Consider the following 21,850-nt stretch of genomic DNA (forward strand, 5'->3'; position numbering starts at 1 on the left):
TTACATAATCCATTGAGTGCTGTTAATGTCTATTTAAACTTTTCCCTTCTTCTTCCTCTTGGATTTCTTGAGAGCAGAGCTGTTTTTCCTTAGTGCTGTTACTTTGTAATAAGGCTACCCTATGTCTCTTTTTTCAAATGTTTTCAAATGTTTCACTGCTAAGTTAAATAATGCCCATCTTTCCTCACTTTATAAAATAAAGTGAATGGACATAATTATCCCAATTTTATGTTTAGGTTATTTTTCTATAATTTTTCTTAAGCTTTTTATACTTGCTGCTGTTCATTTGTTGCCTTCTAGAGAATAAAATGTATAAACAAAACACAGACAAGAAAAATTTTGAAGTAGCCAGTAGAGTTCATGTAGACTGTGTGTGTGTGTATTTGTGTGTGTGTGTTCATGCACATGATTTTACATAGCAAACATCATATTTTCTGCCAGTAACATTTTCTTTGGTTTGTATAATGAAATTAGATGTATCAGCCTTTCTTCATGTTTTTCAAAGAGGCTTGTTATTTGATGGTGTTTCACTGAATAGATGTGAGCGCTATTGCTTAGAAAGGCCTTGGTCCATCTCGTGTCCTGGCAATGAGATACTGAGTTACACAGTGCTTTCCCAAAAGTGACTTATGTTCAGTCTCTGCACTGAGGGGTGGACAGGATAACAGTTGTCCCTCGATTTATCTGCAATGTGGTTATACTTCTGTTCACTTAGGTTTTGTCTAAATAGGATATAAACGTAGGGCTATTGTTGAAATATAACATATGCATTTTATAATCACACCACAGTGAATAGGAAGTGAAGCAAGATGGGGTTGGGACTGTACTGGGTGGAGCAAGAGGCAGTCTTCCATGTTGATGGGAAATCCTCGGAGAAGGTGGTCTCAAACCGGGCAGAGGGTGATTCACTTGGGCATAAGATGTTGTTGTTAAGATTTTATTTACTTATTTGAGAGAAAGCACAAGGTAGGGAGCGGAGAGTAAGGGAGAGGGAGGAGCAGACATGTGTGCTCTCTCTCTAAAATAAATAACAAAATAAATCTTTAAAAAAAATATTCAGTAAGAAAGACCAGGGTCATTGTAAACATGAGCCCATGGTTCCTCTTGACCTCAAAAAACCACAGAAAAAAATAACGAGGGACTAAACCCTTTATTTACCCTCCACCTTTAATATGGGGTTTTGAGTAGAGGAGGTGAGGTGGAGAAGGAACTATAGTCTCAGTCACTCAACCTGACTTTAGAGACTCCTCTGGGATGAGGGATGACAGGCCCAAGGGACAGAATGTAGAGGAAGTTGGGGGTCATCTCTCCCCCTCAGCATTGAGCCCCTTCCTCCTGCAGTGTGTCATTAGGTCATCAGGAAGCTCGAGGTAACAAGTCTCGTATCCTAAGTATGAATGTTTTAAAACATATAATACTTCCCCAGAAGTATTGGCCTGAGCTCTCTGTCTCATATATGTATAATGTAAATGAATCCCTTTTAACTATAGGAATGTCACTCCCTATAGGTTGATATAAGTAGAGTTCCTCTCTCTAGACAGTTGGGGAGGAAACACTCAGTGGCACTGGGAAAAGCCCAGAGGTGGATAGTGTGAGCCCAAGGAGAAAATGGCCATTGAGGGGATCATAGAAACTTGACCACAGCCCCACAAGCGCAGAGCAGGTGTTTGTCCCAGTTTTTGTTCCCTTCAGTGGCTCCTGTTCTAACCTAATGTCAAGCACACAGTTGGTGCTCAGTACATGCATGATCACTAAATGCTGAAGTCAGGAGATGGAAAGAAAAATCAGATGAATGAAGGGAGGCCAACAAGAACAAGAAATTCAAGGGAGCAGAAAGGAAAGCAGAGGTGCCTGGGACCTGCACTGGGCCATGAGCTGGGCAAAGGGAGCCACAGGGAGATTTTGGCTCAGAACCTGGGGGTAGCTGCCCAGCTGGCTTGAACCTGTCAGGGTAGACCTGAGGTTAAATCCGTAGTGTAAACTAAGGTTTGGTGTCTGAAACCCAGCCAGAGAGGTTTTTTTTTTTTTTTTTAAGATTTTTATTTATTTATTAGACAGAGCACAAGTAGGCAGAGAGGCAGGCAGAGAGAGAGGAGGAAGCAGGCTCCCCGCTGAGCAGAGAGCCCAATGCGCGGCTCGATCCCAGGACCCTGAGATCATGACCTGAGCCGAAGGCAGAGGCTTAACCCCCTGAGCCACCCAAGCGCCCCTGGTTTTTGTTTTAAATCTGGAGGTTGGGGTTGAATGAATTTGTTTGGGAGCCTTGGAGTAATACAGAATATTGGAATAGAAATGTCAGCCTTGACAAGGCAAAGAGAGAAGTGGTCTGTGCCTGTTGTTTCACATTTCTATCTACATCTCATCTTTATCTACATGTTTCCTCATGCTGTAGAAGGTAATCTCTGTACCTCAGGCAGCTGCCAAATGGCATCAACCATGCTTTAGGATCAAAAGGAACGCCTCCATTTCCCTTGAATGGTGGGACCACAGAGATACTCAACAGTGAGCACACACAGGCCTCTGGCTTCAGGTGAGACTAGTTTTTTCCATCATCATAAACTTTGAAAAACCTCTTTGATTTAAGGACAAGTCCCTCTACTCACACATCACGAGGCCCAGAAGTGACCTCAAGTACTGAGCATATCCAGGACCGAGAGAGCAGGAGCTGAAGGTGAACACTGGAGATGTTGCATCATCTTAGAATGGAGCCTCCAGAATTCTCCAGAAGGAGTGACAGTAAAGACAAGGGGCTCAGTATCTAGCATATACCTCCTCAGTCCAGGAACTAGGGCTATGATATTCAGTCAATGTTTGGTCCCTCAAGCAATGATAAACAATTTACTGAGGCCGGATCCCTGGTTTCTAAGGGGTTAAGATTCCTCTAAACACTTCGGGATCACCAGAGAAGGAGTCCCTTTACCAGAGCACATGAACAATGAGCAAGGCAATTCATAAAATAGCATTGTGACTTTAAATCTCAAAGAAGGTGCTACACAGATTCTCAAGCTTAGAAAACAGAATTACCCCCCAGAAGCCCAGAGCAGCCACTGCCAATGCACCCTTTCCTTTCAACTGTGGTTGCAAATTGCAGCCTGACTGCTCAGATGATTTGTGTCTATTCCCTGCTCTGTCCATGTGAACCTCCTTGACATGCCCTGGGCTCCAGAGCTAAGGACTGCCCCACTCCACCTTGGCCTCGACCTGTTTGCAGAGCCCAATTCTCCCTGCCTGGCCAGTTAGGCTCTTGACCCCTAGTGAGCTGAGTGTTGAGAATGTGACACTTGATGGAATAAACAAAGGTCATCTGGTAGTAGAGGCACGCGTGAGAAGAGAAAGGACTGCATTTGATGTTGGCTTTTGGGTAGCTGGATCCTCAAATACCCTCTGTATGTCTGATACTGAACCATTCGAGAGACCTCCCAGCTTCCTCTCCTGGACCAAAGACTCAAAGGAAGGAGATGGCAGCAGGAAGCGAGTTAAGTTTTATTTAATCCGATGTCTTGAGCTTTGTCCTTTATAAACACAGCCTCTCCCTTTACTACCAATTCCACATGCGGCTTGCTGCCTCTGCCTCACAGGGAGGGTTGAGCAAAAAATGCCATAAGAAAGGAGAACCAGGAGCCCCCTTTATGGTCAGCGTGGGCAAGGGAGGGTTTGGGGGGCTTTCCCACTGCATGCAAGCTACTTCCCCAGCTGGCATCCCCTTAGGTAATCTGGAGCATCAGACTTCTCAGAGAGTGGTCCAGCCTTGAATCCAGATTTGGTCAGAAAACATGGGGTCCCATCGGTGTTTCCAAAGCTTTAAAGGCTGAATTGCTTCCCTCAGCATGGAAGAGCCTTTATGGAATAGGTGACACCCCCAGGCCTGCAACGTCGTGGCCTGGGTCGTGGGAAGGGGCACAGACAGGGGACATCGGAGAGCCCAGGCAGAGGGGGAATTTCTGTATTTGATAATAAGAGGAAGGCTGAGCAGAGAGTAACCTGAGTATTTGAAATGAGGAGACAATATCAGACTCCAACTTGCAGGGTGGCAAGAAGCCAAGAAAGAGCCCCCTGACCGAACAAGAGGGCAGCCAGAGAGAGGCGCCTCAGCGGAGCCGTGCTGGAGCCTGAGAGGGCCACTGGTGCAGCCCGGAAGCCTGCAGGGGTTTTGTCCTGAGGCTCCACTTTGCCTCCAGAGGACTCCAAGCAGGGTCCCCGAGTAGTTGGGATGATGTCCGGAATCCAGCCTGTCGTGTTTTCCACCAATTCCTGCAGCACAAGGAAAATGGGAGAAAATGGGTACAGGCAGAATCCTCCCCCACTCATTTCCTTTCTTCAGCCTTTACTTGCTGATTCCCCAGTCTTTGCAGCCTCATAAACTAGCGGGAGACCCCCCACCACCACCACTCCACAGTCCGGAGCAGCACCAGCGCATCTTTCTGCTCCCCAGCCCCTCCTTCCTGACCCAGTGTTCCCACCTTTGTCATTTACTGGCTTCCTCCGTTCTTTTCCTAGCTTAGCCCAATACCATCCCCAGAGGGTGCTGTCTCCTGGGACACTCACATCAATGGTCTTTATTATCACCATCTGCTGGGCCTCCTTGCAGGCTTTCTCAGCCTTCTTAATGTTCTCTGGGGTCCACTCAACATTGTTCATGGCCATCACGCCCTCCATGGGGCTGCCGTGGGCAGGGGAACACACGATGGGTTAGGGTCAACTTAAAGCTTTGACAAAATGCCTTCATGTTTGTTAGCATCATTTCCATGTTGGCATAAGCCAGAAGGAATGCCTCACAATTCAATAAGACAACCATGAATTTGGCAGATAGCAAAACTCACAGATGAGCACTTTTTTTTTAAAGTGAAAAAGTGACACTCCTGACTCTTTAAAGAAGTGGTGCTTAATCCAGGAGCCTTGAAGTCCAAGAAGGTGGATGGAGTGATTCAGGGAACACGTAAAGGCCCTGAAATTGTATGTGGAATGGGTGTGTTTGCACAGATATGCATTTTCCTGGGAAAGGAGTTTCAGGGCTTTCATCAAATCTCAGCGACAACCATCACCCCTAAATAATTAAGGGTCATTACTTAAAAGTAAACAGTCTTTGACTGAGTGAGGTAGCACATAAGAGAAAGGCAGACAAGAGAATTTGTACGTAAGTCATCTAACTCTTAGAGGTCAGTTCTTACCTGCTTTTCTGGATGACCTCATTGATATGGGGGGAAAACCCCTATTCTGTGTTATGTCAGAGCATTGAGAGTCAGACCAAGACCCCTCCCACACACATTTGAAGGTCTTCTCTTCCAGGATGACTCACTCTGATGCCTCCTCCCCAAGCTCATGGGCCACGTGGATGATGTCAGGGTACCCCATGCAGCTGGAGATGTTATTTCGGGGATAGTAGAAGAGGAAGATAAGGCACATCTCATTAATGGTGCTGGGGCCCCCCTGAGGAAGGAGAGAGAGACAGAAATGGAACACAAAGTCACAAAGCAAGCAGAGAGAGGGGGACAAGGCACGTAAGAAATAGTATAGGTGGTCATTCTACCAATGATGCTGTTTTCATTTTCCCTTAATCTACAACCAGCTGAATGAATGTTCATCTACTTCTTACACACCCTTTCCTTTCCCGTCCTCTCCTTCCAATTGGTGGACAGTCATTGATATTATTTACAAAGAAATAATATCTGCCCTGTCCTCTACATTTCCATGGCTTCTGCTCTGGTTTGAAAAGACAAGATGGTTGAGAAAATGAGAGAAGATATTGAGTTTCCTGAAAAAGTCACTCCCTTTTGATTTTCTCCAGGATTCCTCATCTCTATATGTCTAAAGCTGGACCTACTCAAATATGTCACGTGTTCAGTTCACCATAGGAGGGTCTTACGGTTTTTCCCTGTGAATCCCCTTGTGCATTATCGCCATTTGTGTCTTACAGTATGTATCACTTTCTACCTTGCATAATAATAATATATATGGCTGTAGTTTCTTCCTCAATAGCATGCAACCCCTTTGGAATCCTATAAGCACTGAACCACTCTTGACACACAAAAGAGGTGGGGTTCCTTGTGACCATAACAACAACAGCTAACTCTAACTGAACATCTACTATAAGCCAGGAAATGATCTAGATGTTTTATAAAGTTTAATCGACTCTTACAACAATTTTAAGAGGTACTATTATTAGTTCCTGTATGAATTCGGAGATTGAGGCACAAAGAGATTGAATAACTTATCTAAAATTAGAAAGCTAGCGATTGCGCTGACATTTGGAACCAGGCATGGAGACCATGAGTCCATGCTCTGGTTTACTATGGCATGCTGTCTTCCCATGGTGTTATTGGTCATTGACAGGAAAAGTAGGGAATCCTTGTACACATCCTACAATCACAGGGATGTGAGAGCATGAAAAGCCCCATGTGAGTGGATAATAATATTGGAGGGAGAAAAAGGCTTCAATTAGAATAATCAGAGTCACTCTATAGCCAAGGCCAGGGATGGGTTCTGTTCTGAGCCCATTGTGCTTGACCATGGTGGGAAGAGAGGTACTTACAAAAGTCAAGGAGTCCCGGTCCAGCGTCTGGTACTGACATTCCACAAGCAATTCATCTCCCTATTCAGAGTGAAACATGAAGGCTGAAAGTAAGACACAGAAAGACTGGTACAGCCTTAGAACTCTCTTGGCCAACAGTAATCACCTCTGATCCTGCCTCCCCTCCCTCAACTCCAGTCATGCCTTCCCACAGGCTCCCACCGGTTTGATCTCTGCTCGATAAGGTAAATCTCGAGTCTCCTGCAGATTGAAGTCATAAGAGTCATCTTTGCAGATTGTTCGGAGTTGTGCTCCATTTCTAGAGGGAACAAAGCAGTGTACGAGCTCATGCTGGGGGTGGGGGACAGGTTGCACATAAAACAGAAAACTTCTCCTTCCACAGTCTTATTCTGACCACCTCTATTCTAGGGATAGTTCCAGCTCCTCCTATCCCAACCAAGCATAACCTTATACTGCAGAATAAATAACTATCCTCAAATTTGTTCCCATATGCGGATGGGAAAGCTTCAAGTCCATGTCTTCCCTTACCTGTATTGCACAGCCTGCAGAGCACGGCCAGCCAGGTGGGTGTGAAGCAGGTAGCCATATACCTGTATGTCAGGCACTGGGGCCCCATTCATCTGCGATGGGGAGGAGACACGTCTGGTTTGCTAAGAACTCGCATCTTGCCCTGTTCCTCCATTTGCCTCCCTTAATAGTTGACACCTTCCTTGTATGAATGACAGGAGCCCCTTTCATTCTTCCTGGGCCCTCCTGGACCCTCTCCCCACCCCAACTCGCAGTCCTCAAAGCCCCAACTCTTTCCTTCTCTTGCATGATTCACGTTAGTGGTTTTCCTGAGCACCAGGTTGTAGTTATTCTCCAAGTCTCAGACTCAGGGTGTGTGTGCTTATGGACCAGCCCAGATCTGTGATGGGAAACAAGGAACCTCGGGGAAGGTGTGCCTCCCAGCTTCACCTCTTCAAACTTCTCTGTCTTACACAGCCCGTAGGACAGGAAGGACTCTGCGCCTGGGGGTATGAAGTGGATGGGGAAGGTGAAGAAGCCCAGTTGGAGGACTCCCATGTCGTATTTGCGCAGCTGTGCGGTGTAGTATAATCGCATGCCCGAGGAGTCATAAATGCCTGGTGTGGAATGGAACAATGACAGAGGACAAGAGAGCTGGTCACAATGTGAGAACAAGGGGAAAGCTGGGACAGGGCTGTGACCAAAATGAGCCAGCGTGCAACCCACAGCAGCTTCCCAACACCTAAAAAATCAGGAAGCTGCACCAGATTTTCCTCCATAGTTGCTCTAGATACTTACCAGGAAGGTTGTGAAAATTGCTGTAATGGATCTCCAGTCGGATCCACTGTGGGTCTAAGGGGGTGCCAATAGAGATACCCACATCATCTGGAAACTGGTAACTCTGTTGGATGAAAGCAGATCTGGCAGCAAGCAGGGCTGGGTGCTAGGTACAGGGGCTGGGACCTGCCCATGTTTTCTGGCCCTCATCCCAGACCTCCCCTGTCTCCTGGTCTGCCATCAATCCAGCAATCCCAGTCATCTGAGAACATGCACCCCACCCCCTTAGCCACCTAGTTCCCTCATCACAGGACTCACTGTGCCCCCGACAGCCCAGCCCACGATGACCTGTGAGCAGAGGGAGAAGGCAGGGTCAGCTCCATAGCAGTCACTGATACCCGTGGGGAGAACACTGGCATTGCCACAAGCATACACCAGGATGTGATGCACCATCGTCTCGTTGTGCACGAGCAGCTTGGGCTCAAACTGGGTAAGAGAAGGAGGCAGATCATGGTCAAAATCTTCTATGTCAAGTCCTATTCCCCCCCATCCCCTTTCCCCCAAATATATCTATATTCATTTCCCACTTCTGTGTCTCTTTCTTTTCTATTTGTTCTCTGTTTTCCTTCCCCAACCCATCACTTACCCCCACTTTGTTTGACTACTCTCTCAGCCCTCACCCTTTTAAACTTCTCCCCTGAGTCCACAACATTCTAAATCTAGGCAAGAATATCCCCAAGACTTCAGACTTTTCCTTAATAACCTCACCAGTCCAGTATATCTGAGGACATGCCTTGTTGGATTCTCCTCTAAAGAAAAAAAAAAAAATGGCTCCCACACATTTGCTAGTTTTTGTAAAATCAAAACTAGAAATAACTCAACTGTGAAATCAGGTGACCATGTTGGAGTTCCCTCTGGCCAGATTTCACTAACCTGACAGCCCTTGGCCCTGTCCCCCGAGCCTGAACTTCCTCCTGGACCATGAGCACAATTCTAGGTCCAAGGTGGGGATTATACTTTGCTTTCTGGAAACACTAACTGATGACCTTCATCAAAATCTCTGCTGTATTGTGGGGCTCGTATAGAACAGTGCTGGGAGTTATAGTTCTGGGCTCAGGAAAGCCTGAAACTACCACCCCCACCAAATTGGACCTGGTCCCCATGTTCTCTGGCTACTTCTCTTCAGCTTCCTCTCAGCAATTTTCTAAACACCATCCCTTCAGAGTTGACTGTGCCCACTGCACTGCTCAACTGCCTTAGCAATGTCTGGTTCACTGTACCTTGAAGATGTGATGCTTCTTGTTAACGATGGGGAGAGGGAGGAAGGTGCAGGCATACGTGGTGTCATCCTCTGGAATGAGGAACTGGAGAAGGACACATAGAGGCTGAGCTGGGTTGGAAATGAGGCTCTTAGAGAAGACAGGGGAGGGACAGACCAGCTTGGTGGTCCTCAGGGAATTACAGGAAGTCACAGTAACCTCAATTCAAGGAACATACTGAGTATTAGGTGCAAAAGGGGGTCTAAATTGAGTGGGAAGATGCGAAGGAGGCTTGGAGGTGGCTGGATGGATAGAGGACTCTTACATCAGTGATCTCCAGGTCATGGATGATGGTATCCTCAGGGACATCAAGGTCATCAGGATGGACTATTTGTAGCAGGAAGATGGACTTGATAAAAGTACGGTCCCGATCCAGCTTCAGAGTGTCATCCAGGCCGTAGGTGGCCAACACCCTTATGGTGTCACTCTGGAGGTGTGATAGGCATCGAGGTGCTACTGCCCGTGAATCGCACTTCGCACACACCCATACCCAAGGACTGAAACAAACCACTTGCTCACGTCTGCACAGTGGAGTGGAAAGAGCTTCTGACTGGGGGTCAGAACTGGTCAGGTTCTAGTTCTACCTCAGGGGCCAACTTGCTGGAAATGTTAAGCAAGTCACATTCCCTCTCGATGCCTGTGTCCACATCTGAGAAATGACACTCTAAAGTTCAGTGAAATCAGGGAAGGCTCTTGGAGAGGGGAGCCAGGGAGGTTGGGGTGGGTGCTTAATCCACGGGGAATCACTCTGCAGAGGGCTTGTGGATTTGGAGAGGGGCACAACTGGAGCAGTGCCTGGAAATGTGAAGAGGGACAGAACCCCTGGGAACTGTGACCATTGCCTGAGACACATGCATGTTCTAGATTGGAGTTGACTCCACATCCCTGAAAGGAAAAGTTGCTTACAGTTGAATGCTTCTCCCCTTCTTACTGTTTTACCGTAATGTCTTGGTCGTGAGGATCACAGGAGCGGAAGGGCCTAGAGAAGCGCATGGTGGTGTAGACAGCGTCTTCCATCAGCCCCTGCAACTCAGCATCCTGGCTCCCGTCCTCCTCTAGAGTGTCTTCATCCACCAGGTGCTGATCCTGGGGTCCAGTGAATATCAAAGAGTAAGAACAGGAAGCCCCAATGATCATGACTTTGGAGAAGCTGTTATCCCCTTAGCAACACCAAGGTACTAAATTAGCAGAATCTGGTCCTTTATTTCATAGCTTGCTCTTGGAACAGAGCATGGCATAGGATGGATCCCTGGGGCAGAGGGATATGCAGTGTCTGATGGGGTTTCACCACTTGACCTTGATTTACTTTCCCCGTTCCAAATCTCAAGTAAATAAATCCTAGTGTTCCTGCATCTCCAGCCCTTGATAGCTCCTTACGCTCTGAACTCTCTATGCTATTTGTCCTCTCTTGCGGCTCGTAACATTGACACTTACCCATTTAAATGCAGTTCCCGTGGGTGAGATTGGGAGAAATGGGTGAGCTGCTTTTTCATCTGTAAAATGGGGTAGTAATCATGTACCTCATAGCGAGGCTGTGAGGTTTAACGTGGGAAGATTTGGGAACAATGCCTGGTTGATCAAAAGTACGTAACAATGTTAAGCTATTATTATTATAGCTGTTGCTGTGGAGATTAGACTATTGCATGTTGTTGCCCACTTGACTGAGTTTAACAGAAATTAGGGCTGAAGACTTGGTCTCAAATAACATTGACTCTCCCCTATTGACCTGTAGTTAGTGGTGCAGGACTCTTTCAGGCCAGTGGTTCCACTCCTTAGCACCTTAGGGACATGCAGTCCAAAAGACCTAGTTGGGAACTCTCCAATGGACCATTTCTGTAAGGAGAGGTCAGTAGTCAGCTGGTGTTCTGGGCATGTGCCTGGATAAGTTTGGAAAATGTGGATGCTTCCTGGACCCAGAGATATCCTCAACCCAGCAAGAGACCTTCATCCTTGGAAGGGAATCACCCTCAGACTTACCGAGAAATAGACGTTGCCATCAGGCAGAACTCCTCCAACAACCAGATCACTCCCCACTCTGGTGTAGCGATTTGTGATACCCAGGCCCACCCAGCCAGTTGTCTGGACCTGCAGCTCAAAAGTGATGATCTCTGCCTCAAGGTCAAAGTCCCAGCGCAGGAAAATGACATTGGAAGGGTCTAGGAACCTGGAATAACGCAGGCGAGATGTGGGGCCAAGGTGTTTGCCTTGGGAGGCGTCCACCAGGGCCATAAGTAGGAGAAGCCTGAAGAGAAGGGCACAGGTCATGGCTCCTGGGGTCTGGAGCATCTCTCCTACAGACGGACGCTCAAGAAGTACGGGTTTATATGTGCCTCTACCTGTGCCAGGCACCGTGCCATGGGGGAGGGACAGACTGGGGCTCTTCTGATCTGATTATCCTCTGGATTCAGAGTGGTGCCGCTTACATAACTCTGGAGGTGTGGGGTGCCCAGTGAGGGTGCAGAGCAGAGTGCTCTTGTCCCAGAGCAGGGACTTGACATGAAATTCTCAGGAGAAGGTCATTAGACTCTTCCACCCCAATCCATGACAGGGTCCTCCCTGGGTTTGGTTTTTCCCTGCTGTTCTTTCCCTGTCTCTATTTCTCTCTCTCTCCCTTTCTGCACCCCCCATCCCCATATCCTTGGATGTCCTTACTGAGCACTCTGCTCTCTGGCACCTGCCCCAGGCCCCAGCTTTTATGGGCATTTTCTATATCTGGAACTGGGGCATAGCTGCGGGTGAGGGCGAGACGGACGACATGCAGCAGAGGAAGGAGAGAAGTTTCTGAGGGGGTGTTCGGGGAAGGCTATGATTTCCATCTCCCGGAGGAGTCTTTGCTACTAATCCCTGGAAGGACACATAGAGGTGAAGGAGCCATAATCAGCTTTCCAGATGGGCGAGTCTGGGTCAGCCCTGAGTTTCTGCCTATTCCTGGGGAGCGGCGAGGAGGAGGAGGAGGAGGGTGGGGAGGGGAAGAAGAGGGAGAGAGTGGGAGATAAATGGAAACTGGCCCTTGGGATCATTGGTGCTCTACCTTTCCTTCCATGAATTGCCTGGCAGAGAAGTCACATTTAGTGATTCTCACTCCACCGGGGACTTGGCCCAGGGTCCCCACCGACAAGTGCTTTGTTATTCAAACCATAAAAGCGCAGAAGGAATGTTAGAATATTAGAACACCAGAGTGAAAAGGAATTTTAAGTTCACTCAATTTTTAGATGAGGCAAAGGAAATACCAAGCGGTAACAGTAGTGCCTGACCCCCCAGTCAGAGGCGGAATTAACAGCGGCACACAGGGCCCTCCCCCCAGGCCAGCGCTCTTTCCATTATTTGCTTAGGTTACAGACACCCAAAGGGCGCCCAGCTACCAGCAGTGCTTTCCTGCCACAGCTTGCCCTGGTGGAGGGAGTTGTCATCTGCTGACTGCTTCTTAGGGAGGGGACGCACATCTCATTGTATGCGTTTCTTTTTTCTTTCTTTCTTTCTTTTTTTTTTTTTTAAGATTTCATTTATTTATTTGACAGAGAGAGATATCACAAGTAGGCAGAGAGGCAGGCAGAGAGAGAGGAGGAAGCAGGCTCCCTGCGGAGCAGAGAGCCCGATGTGGGGCTCAATCCCAGGACCCTGAGATCATGACCTGAGCAGAAGGCAGAGGCTTAACCTACTGAGCCACCCGGGCGCCCCCTGGCATTTTTTTCTATCCAGTTTCTGACATAGCTGAGCCAAAGCTGGAAATCACTTCACTGACCCCAGTGTCTTTTCTCCACCAGTCTGAAAAGTTAACAAGGACATGTGCCCAGGAGGCATCCCCCAGCCCAGAAACTGGACCACACATCACAGAGGCACTCAGCTCCGACTGCGGAGGACAGGGCCTGGAGCATCTGTTTACGCCTCCATCCGGGGCATGCATACTCTTTTCATTTCCTACTGAGTTCATCAAAGCTGGTAAGGACCCAGCTGAGGTTGTTGGCTGTTCCTGTGAGCACCTGAGTAGGAAATGGGGTGCAGTGGGAGGAAAAAAACCTATCTCCCAAGGCAGCAACCATAATGCCAACTCTGGGCATGGGAGCAGGGAGGTTGGCCCAGGATGGGAGCAGGGCCAGGACAAGAGGAGGAGCTGGGGAGGCACTGACCTTGCGGAGCAGGAATCCAGGGAGGAGATAACAGGAGTGTCAGAGACACTCTGATCCCAATCGCATTTGGGGATTAAGGCAAAGGGAGGGAGCGGCAGGGAGACAGGTCGGCCAGCCCTGTAAACCAAGATGGGGCCAGAATCCCTTATCCTGAAATCTGTCTACCTGCCCGAGTGCCTGCCTGAGGGAGGGAGCTGGGGGCCAGTACCTACAGCCTCAGGGTTTCTGCTCTTGGGCTCCCTCTGGCCACCCACTGGGCTTTTCTCTCCCTGTTCACCTCTCCCCCAACCGGTTAGCTTTGCTCTCCTCTTCCAGTGCCCGTCCCTGATCCCAGAGTCACTCTCTCCACAGTAAACTCAGACTGCGATGCACGTGGCTTGCCAGGTGACGACGCCTCTGTGTGGGCACATACACATTTCTAGTGTTCAAGATGTGTGATTTGGGAAATGCTTCCCAGAGCATCATCCCCTGCCCTCTCTGGAGAGAAGAGGTTGGGAAGAGGTAAGAGAGCAAAAGCCAAAAGAGAAGCAGCACGTGTTACCTGGAATGCCGGGCGGTGGACATTTTGTGCACGATTAGATAATGCACATTTGAAGTCACCTGATATGAAATATTAGCAAGCCCACTTTCTACCCAAAAGTGTACATAATGAAAATAAGCATCTTTAAAAAAAAAAATCCAGAACCACAGAGATTGCAAAGCTATGAAGACAACTGTATTATGTTGTCAGCATGCAGCATCAGTAACTGTTATTCTTTGCTAGAACCCCATGAGCCGTATTGTGGTAAGTATTTCTATGTCAGCAGATTAACAAAAATATTGAATCTGGGAGGCACAAAGCCCCAGGACGTCAGGCCACAGCTGTTCCCTGATGTGTCAGCTCCCCAGAGTGATGGGTCTGTGATCTTCCTCCCTCATCAAGGGCCCAGTAAGGCTCAGACTCCACACTGGGAGCACCGAAGTGAATACAGTGTGATCCCAGGTCTTGAAATAGTAAAGTCTGGTTGCTAGACCCCTAGGTGCCCCCATGTGTTTGTCTATCAAATGCTGAGGGTGAAGAGAGGGTCTTTTTTTTTTTTTTTTGAAGATTTATTTATTTATTTGAGAGAGAGAGAGAACACGAGTGGGAGGGACAGAGGGAGAGGGGGAGAGAATCTCAAGCAGACTCCACGCTGAGCGAGGACCCTGATGCAGGGCTCCATGCCAGGACCCTGAGGTCATGACCTGAGCTGAGACCAAGTTAACTGACTGCACCACCCAGGTGCCCTGAGAGGGTTTTTTTTTAAATCTAATATCCCAGATCACTGGTTTCCAAACTTTCTGGAAAACGATTCCTCTTGCCAACGTTAGAAAGCTATGAGAACTTGCGATTTTCATCTCAGCTGATGACTAAGAGAGAGATAAAGGGAGGTAAATCCTGCCATAAATTCTGTCATATGTAAATTGGATTGGCAATTTACCACTGATGTGACAGACGTCAACTCACTAAGGGCTCTGTCTGTGCCAAACTGTATTCCAAGAATTTTTGTGTGTATGGATCTGTTGACTCCTATGAAATCACTCTCATTATTATCTTCATCTCGAGATGGGTAAACTGAGTCCGAAATCCAGAGTGCTAGGTAGCGTCAGCACTGGGCATTGTCAGGACAATGTAACCAAAAATCAGAACTCCCCTCAACTCAGGAAATCTCTCCCTGAAGTAGAAAAGAAAGAAAGCAGCCTTGTTATTGAACAAGCATTAAATCAGAACGTGATATATATACATCCCAGGCATTTGGTTAGGATAGTGCAAAGACAGGCAGAAATCCCAGCCTTTTGTATAGGCCGTCCGACACAACGCATTACATACACTTGAGATAAGTGACAACCAGTCCTCAAAGCAGAGGCTGAAGAGGACATCCCGGAGTCACTTGCTAACTGGGGGTCCCATCTGGGTTTACCCAAAGGGCAAGTCATCTTGCCCTATCTTTCTGACAGGGCATAATTTTACATCTTGGTGTGAGGCCTGCACTCCAAATTAGGTTAGGCTCACTTTGTTGTTTGTATTTCAAAGAGATTCATTGCAGGTCCTGGAGAAAAACAACTCTGGGTGATTTACATATATTTCAAAGAAAGAGAGAGAACTTAAAATTACAAGTTTTCTAAAGTAATTGTTCTAAGAAAATGGACAGGAGGTAAGTCTCTTCGCTTATTTCCAACAGGGATAAATTAAGTCTCTTATGTTTAATTTGTTAGTTGACCTTAGAGAGGAAAACACGGGAATCGGAAATGTGAGCCCACTGTGTGCTGCCCAGCAAGGCCTTGGAGAAGTCTCTGTGCATGTGTGAGGCATACGGGGAGGGAGGTCTTCACTCAATCTAGCCGCCTGCTCCCTTTCACTGAGATGTTTGAATCCCTTGTGAAGATGTGCGGTGCAGATTCTCTGGGGCACAGTGGAGAGGGTGCAGGCCACGTACCTTCCGTAAGGCACTCCGTGAAGTTGGGGAGTGTGCACCTGTCTGTGTTAGGGTTGTTGGCATGCAGGAAACAGGAAACCCCATGGGGTTTGAACCTCAGTGAGACAATGAGATAAAATATTGAGCTTCCTGGAAAAGCCCCTCCCTTTTGAGTTTCAGGCCTAGAGTGTCAGCTACTAATTGTCACCTTATAGACTTGCATCCTGTTCTTTTGGCCTGTCCCACTGCCTTGCTGGAGAAAGCCTGTGGGGCCAGGGAATGGGATCGCCATCCATTCTGTGGGGCTGGGTTCTCCTGGCTACCATGAGTACAGGTCAGAGGCCAGGCAGAAAAAGCCAGTGCATGCGTTGGGGGAGGGAAAGAGGGACAGAAAGTTTTGCTCCCAGGTCCCAGCCTTGCTGAGATCCCCCCGGCATAGCACCCCCGCAGAAAGCACTCCTTCTGTTCCCAGGAGTCCGCTGCTGGCATTGCTCATGGCCCCCCCGCTTCGGGATTTGGCCGCAGCTGATTATTTGGGGCAGTTACTGTTACCCTCAGGAACTTTAGCCTGGCCTGACCGTGTATTTCAGGTACCACAGCGAGCTTGGTGGAGCAAAGGCCCAGGTGGGTCCTGGTAGCTCGTGGACAGGCTAAAATCCTGCACTGCATCCTGAGGAATTCCCAGTACCCCTGGATGAGCTGGTACCAACAGGACCTCCAGGGGTCACTACAGGTGCTGGCCACTCTGCGGAGTCCCGGGGATGAGGAGGTTGTGTCCCGTCCTGGGGCAGATTACCGAGTCAAGCGGGTCAACAGCACAGAGCTGAGGCTGCACGTGACCAATGTGACCCAGGGCAGAAGCCTCTACTGCACCTGCAGTACACACAGTGAGAGACCCCCCTTGCACGAGTGAATACAAACCATCCCAGGCGCCAACCACAGGCCCGACCTCCTCCTCTGCCCCGACCCCTCCTACGCTTCCCTACATCCCCCGTTGCCTCTTCTCTACCACCGACTCTTCTGCACCTTTTCCGTGCCCTCCTGGGAGTGCTCGGCCTGCCCAGCACAGCGTTTTAACCGCCAGTTCAGCCTCTGAAGGGCTCCGTTGCAGACCTTGCTCTGCCCCTTGGAAGGTTTGGGAAAGACTTCATCTCCCCCAACCCTGGTTTCTGTGCCTGTAAGTACAGACAGTAACTCGACCCAGCTCAGAGGCTTGCCATTAGGATCAAACGGCACGACTCTCCACGGTACGCCTAGGTCACAAACATATGCTTCTTAATACCGGTGTCAACGCCCACAGGGGTGCTGGAAAGAAACCTGGAGAAATCCTGAGGGCTCAGAAAGGAGGAGGAGGGAGTATCTCAGAGTGTAGCCCCTCACGCGCACCCCTAGAATAAACACCCACTTCTTCAATTTGATCCCCATACTTGGTGCTTGCCACCACCTAAATGTCTCAGCACCCACCCACCCCCACCCACCCCCTCCCCACCCCCGCCATCTCAAGCTGATCTTTTTAAAAAATAAGCTCTTCAGAGAGAGCCTGACCTAGAGAGGACCAGGGTCTGCATCCACAGTGAGGGCTCACCAAACAGTGACTTCAGCAGCCACGGCTCAGAACTGGGTCTGCTACCTGAGCAAGGCCATGCATGGAGTGAGGCGGAACAGGGAGGCTCAGCTCCCAGCGGAATGGCCCAGCAGCAGCAGGCAGGTGCCAAGGGGGAGAAGCCCAGATCCTAGGAGCGCTGCAGAGTTGGGCGGCCGGAAGGCGGTTGTAATGGCTCCACTCTGCTTCTAGCTAGGAGCAGCTCTATCCCAGAGCGTGTGGACCTGCTCATCTGCTCAACTGGGAGGCAAGGGGAGGGGGGGTGAGTGAGAAGTCTTTTCAAAGCTCTGTCTCTGATGAGGGTCTGGGGTTCTGTGTCCCAGAGCGGCAGGCAAGCACACTTTCCTCAGGGCTTGGGGAGAGGGAGCAACTTTGTCCACCAGGGGGCGCCATCGGCCCATAGTTCTCCATGATGTGCTCAGACAGGATCTGGCGTGGATGACAGGTGTGTCTTCTCTCACCGCCCCCCCCTACCTCCACTCAGGTGTTATGGTGAACAGCTCTATGGTGAACACCTGCCCAGCTCTAGAGGACTACAGCAGTCACGGGGAGCAGGTCCAGAGCCTGGCCAGAGCTCTGGAGACAAATGGATACCTGTGTTCCCTTCCTCCTCCAGGAAAGGTACCGCTGAGAACACCCTCACCGGGAAATCCTTGGTCCTAGGCCACCGAGAGGCTGTTAAATACAGAGATGGCCGGGCAGAGAGGCCTGGACCACCTGTTCTTAAGAAATGCTGAGGTCCTCTGCTAGCAGCTCTGGAAACAACTCCAGCTGAGCACCCTCACCAGAGCGATGGACGACACCGTTACTCCGATGGGACCCCTTGAACTTCTGTCCCCGGGAGCTCGGTGGAGACTACCCAGATGCAGTCCTGCTCACTCGGACCATGAACTATGCCTTAATGCCACCGCCTAGACCCTTAATTCCTTGGTGATTAAACTAGTTCCCCTAGATTGGCAGATGTTAAGGGCCCAAACAATGCCTTTTGATTGGATTATGTTATTTAACCGTCGTTATCCCCATAGGAAATACTGGTCTCTGTGATGTAGTCTCTTGTCCGCAGACTGCTGTGAGGGATTTGTCCGTGCCTTTGGGAAGCATATTTAAAAGTGTATTTAAACTTCATTTTTTCATCCAATACTTTCAAGTGCCCTATTGGACAAGTACTACCAATTTTTTTGTATTTTATTTTTGTTTTTGTTTTCATAGGGAAACGGGTATGTGACACCTGGGACGGCTTGCAAGCACATGGCCAGCACTCAAATACAGGAATTCTGAGTCAGACCTATGACTCTCAGTAGGCCATGATGCTGCCTTGTCGCGTAATGAATGCGTTGTCACGGCCACGAGGGAGGTGGGACGTGGCAGGCATCTCTGCCCCTTCCAGAAAGGCAGCTCCCTTCATGTTGCAGACGTGGTCAAAGAGCACAAGGACGTCCACGTGTGATGTGGCAGCAGGTCAGGTGAGCATCCTGAAAAGACACTCTGTGGACCCACAGACTCGTCCTAGGGTTCAACAGGTCCAGATGGGAACAGACAGAATTATACTAATTACATCCAGTCCTTTGGAGGGGAAAGTAACATATGTTATGATTGTGTAGATTGGATTCGGCTCTGTCGTTTCGCCGTAGTTTGGATTCGTTTTATGATCGTGGACTTCCAGGGCGGCCAGGTGAGTATCATTACTGAAGGCAGCCGTCTCTCTGTTCTCCTTTGCCTTAGTCATCCTCTCAATTAATCGATAGGTGCATAGAATACCCACTCCGTTTCCAGCATTTTACCAGATACGGTGTGAACTTTCAAGAAATATGAGGCATGTTTCCTCTTTACCCCTCTTCTTACTTTTCCATATTCCTCAGAGAGCAGAAAGCATAAGCTCAAAGTTTCACTTGTAGGATGAGTGTCTTTGCTATAATTCAGATTCCTGAGCCTTGAACAGAAACATAGCCCATATTTATGGCCCCTGCGCTATCATTTCAGGCCCCTGAGCAGGAGAGCCAGCATGGGTGTAATGTGAAGGTAGGGGCTTAGATACAGGTGGGCTTGGGAAGAGAGAGTTCATAAAGGGTTAATAATTATTAGAGCTTCAGGATCCGTGCAAGTCCTCTGAGTTTAAGCACACATCCATCCATAACACACTAAGGGGGCTTGTTAAGAATAAACTGTATTAACCGGGTTTGGTAGACAATGAATCCCAACATGGATTAACAGTTAGCTAAACTGGGGAGAATGTATAGAATGCCAGAAAACTTTACAAAATAATATAATAGTTAAGACTGTGAATTTAAACTTACTTCTCTACTTTTGTGTGTTCTTCTCATTATATCCAATGAATTGGATTTCCGAAATCGGGGAAACACTTCAAAAACAAAGCAACCCTATCTGGCAGTTGCCTATCTAAGTGATACTACAATGTACTTATCTTGCAGTTATAGTTTTAGACCTTTTACCCAAATAAATACAACGACGTTGCAAAACTTCCTTTCTGTATTTTATACCTAAGGGCCTTTCCCAGGCTGGGAAAAGCACAGGTGCCTAACACCTGAAGAAGGGGAACATATATTGGTAAATTCTATCAGAATGTTCTTTGGCTCTCAGATATAACCTGATTGATTGATTGATTGATTGAGGTGTGTGTGTGTGTGTGTGTGTGGCCATGAAAATAGTTTCCATCCTAAATGAAGAAAGATAAACTCAGATGTAAAGAAATGGCAACAGACTACCAGTAATCCTTTGCAAAGATTTAAGGGGGATTATCATATATTGAATGCCTACTATATGCTGAATATTATGATCCATGCCTTACACAAATTATCCCATTTATTTCCAGCAATCCAGAAGAGTATCATCGGTCCCGTTTTAGAGATAAACGAAAACAAGACAGGTTAAATTCCTTAATACCTGAGGACACACAGCTCGTAGCTGTGGGAGTTGGGATTCCATACAAAATTAGATCCCAAACCTGCGCTCTTTCAGCGCTGCTAAGCCCAAGATCATCCTTCTGTGGCTCTAGAAGTGAGATAAACTCACACTGGAGGGACAGATGGTGGAAATCAGAGTGGGGGAATAGCCGTCACAAGGGAGAGTCAGCTCAACGGACTGCAAAGCGTTATTGAAGTGAAGGTGGAAGGGGAGTCAGAGCTGGTGGCCAGAGGGCAGCAGGCCTGCAAGCTATAGGGAAGGCAGTCAGCAGCAGGCCTCCTGGGGCTTCACAGCAACATCTGGGCAGGGTTAGGCAGTCGTAGGCTTAAAGGAGCTGGGGAATCAGACAAGGTTGTCGAGACAAAGACAGCATTGATGGAACTGGGATTAAAAGAGGGGGTGGGGGAGAAGAGGGAGCTTCACTGCAGGAATGGAACAGAAGCCCAGTCTCTAAAATCAGGCTATTTGGGTAGAAAAGTATAACAGCAAGTTTGGCTTGGTGACGAGCTAAACTTCTTCTAACCAAGGATAGAATTGGAGTCACGTCTTGGGCTGCTATTGTAGATGGGGCTCTAGAGATTTTAAGTGTGCCAACTAACTGGCTCAAGGTAGGAGTCTGGGGCTACAGAGAGCCAGGCAAAAGCAAGTTTAGATGTACGTTTTATAGCTGAAGCAAATCCTGCATGTGATTTACATTATTTACAATAATCTCTTAAAAACAAACTGACAGCAGACAACAAATCATAGACTGGGCAAGAGAGACAATGAGGAACATTGGTTTGATTTTAGTCAGAGTAGTTACCAGAAACCCCAACGTGAGATAATGAAGGTGCCTAGTACTGCCGAGTTTTCAAAGGACCTGGGAGCGATGACCTTGGGATTCCTTGCCAGTGTCAGGCCCTAGGCCAGCCTCTCTCATCCCCATCTTTAACTTCCAGTGGGCAACTTGATTCTACTCTAGTTGTTATAGCTAATGGCGTCAGATCGAGGCTTTTTTTTAACCTTGATTCCCTATTGGACAGAGCTCAATTTATAGTTTCTGAAATCCTCCTGTTCTTGAAGTGAATGCACAAGAGAAGAATTGCAAAGTCTCATCAATACAGTAGCTGGTATTAATTTCTATGCACAAACAGAAGCCCTTTCCTAATCTTCACCTTGCTTTTGTAAGATCCTGGCCTATCTATTCTCATTTAGATTTTGGAATCCTAGCTTTTCAGCCTGGAGAACAGTGGTTATAGGGGGTATCCCCGCACTCAATGGAAAAACGTGCTCTCTAAATCCTAATATGTTATTATGATTTGAGGAAACTAATGAATGACCCTCCCCCCCATTTTTTCCATATAAGTTCTGAACAAATTGAGAGAGACAAAGTAGTAAGGCAGATGGGAAGGGAAATTTTTGGCCATGTTACTTACTGAGCTGTTAGAGAATATGGCTTAGATACGTGGCAACATGGGAGTCCCAAGGCTGCAACTTAAAATTAGAAAGAAGTCTCCCATCATTCAGCATACTGAGTGGTGGATTCTATCATATTTTCTACTAAAAGCATAAAGTGAAAATAAACAAAGAGGCTGTGCAGAAGAACCTTACAGGTGTCACATTCCCCACTTAGAGTGGCCTTTGTCCTCTGC

General features: G+C 48.0%; 1 protein-coding gene across 1 annotated transcript; it reads right to left on the bottom strand.

Annotated features, from left to right (window-relative positions):
- Positions 1-3,472: 3,472 nt before the first annotated feature.
- Positions 3,473-11,418, bottom strand: LOC308352165 (putative DBH-like monooxygenase protein 2; the record flags this gene model as incomplete). Its single annotated transcript, XM_080818229.1, has 13 exons — positions 3,473-4,251; positions 4,546-4,660; positions 5,297-5,427; positions 6,530-6,589; positions 6,731-6,827; positions 7,058-7,149; positions 7,487-7,653; positions 7,835-7,937; positions 8,132-8,299; positions 9,094-9,177; positions 9,398-9,559; positions 10,072-10,218; positions 11,110-11,418. The coding sequence occupies 13 exons, from the start codon at positions 11,416-11,418 to the stop codon at positions 4,009-4,011; spliced, it is 1,878 nt and encodes a 625-aa protein (XP_080674355.1). The 3' UTR covers positions 3,473-4,008.
- Between the last annotated feature and the right edge of the window lie 10,432 nt (positions 11,419-21,850).

This window comes from Martes martes (assembly GCF_963455335.1).
Source record: "Martes martes genome assembly, chromosome: 11".
Classification (NCBI taxonomy): Eukaryota; Metazoa; Chordata; class Mammalia; order Carnivora; family Mustelidae; genus Martes; species Martes martes.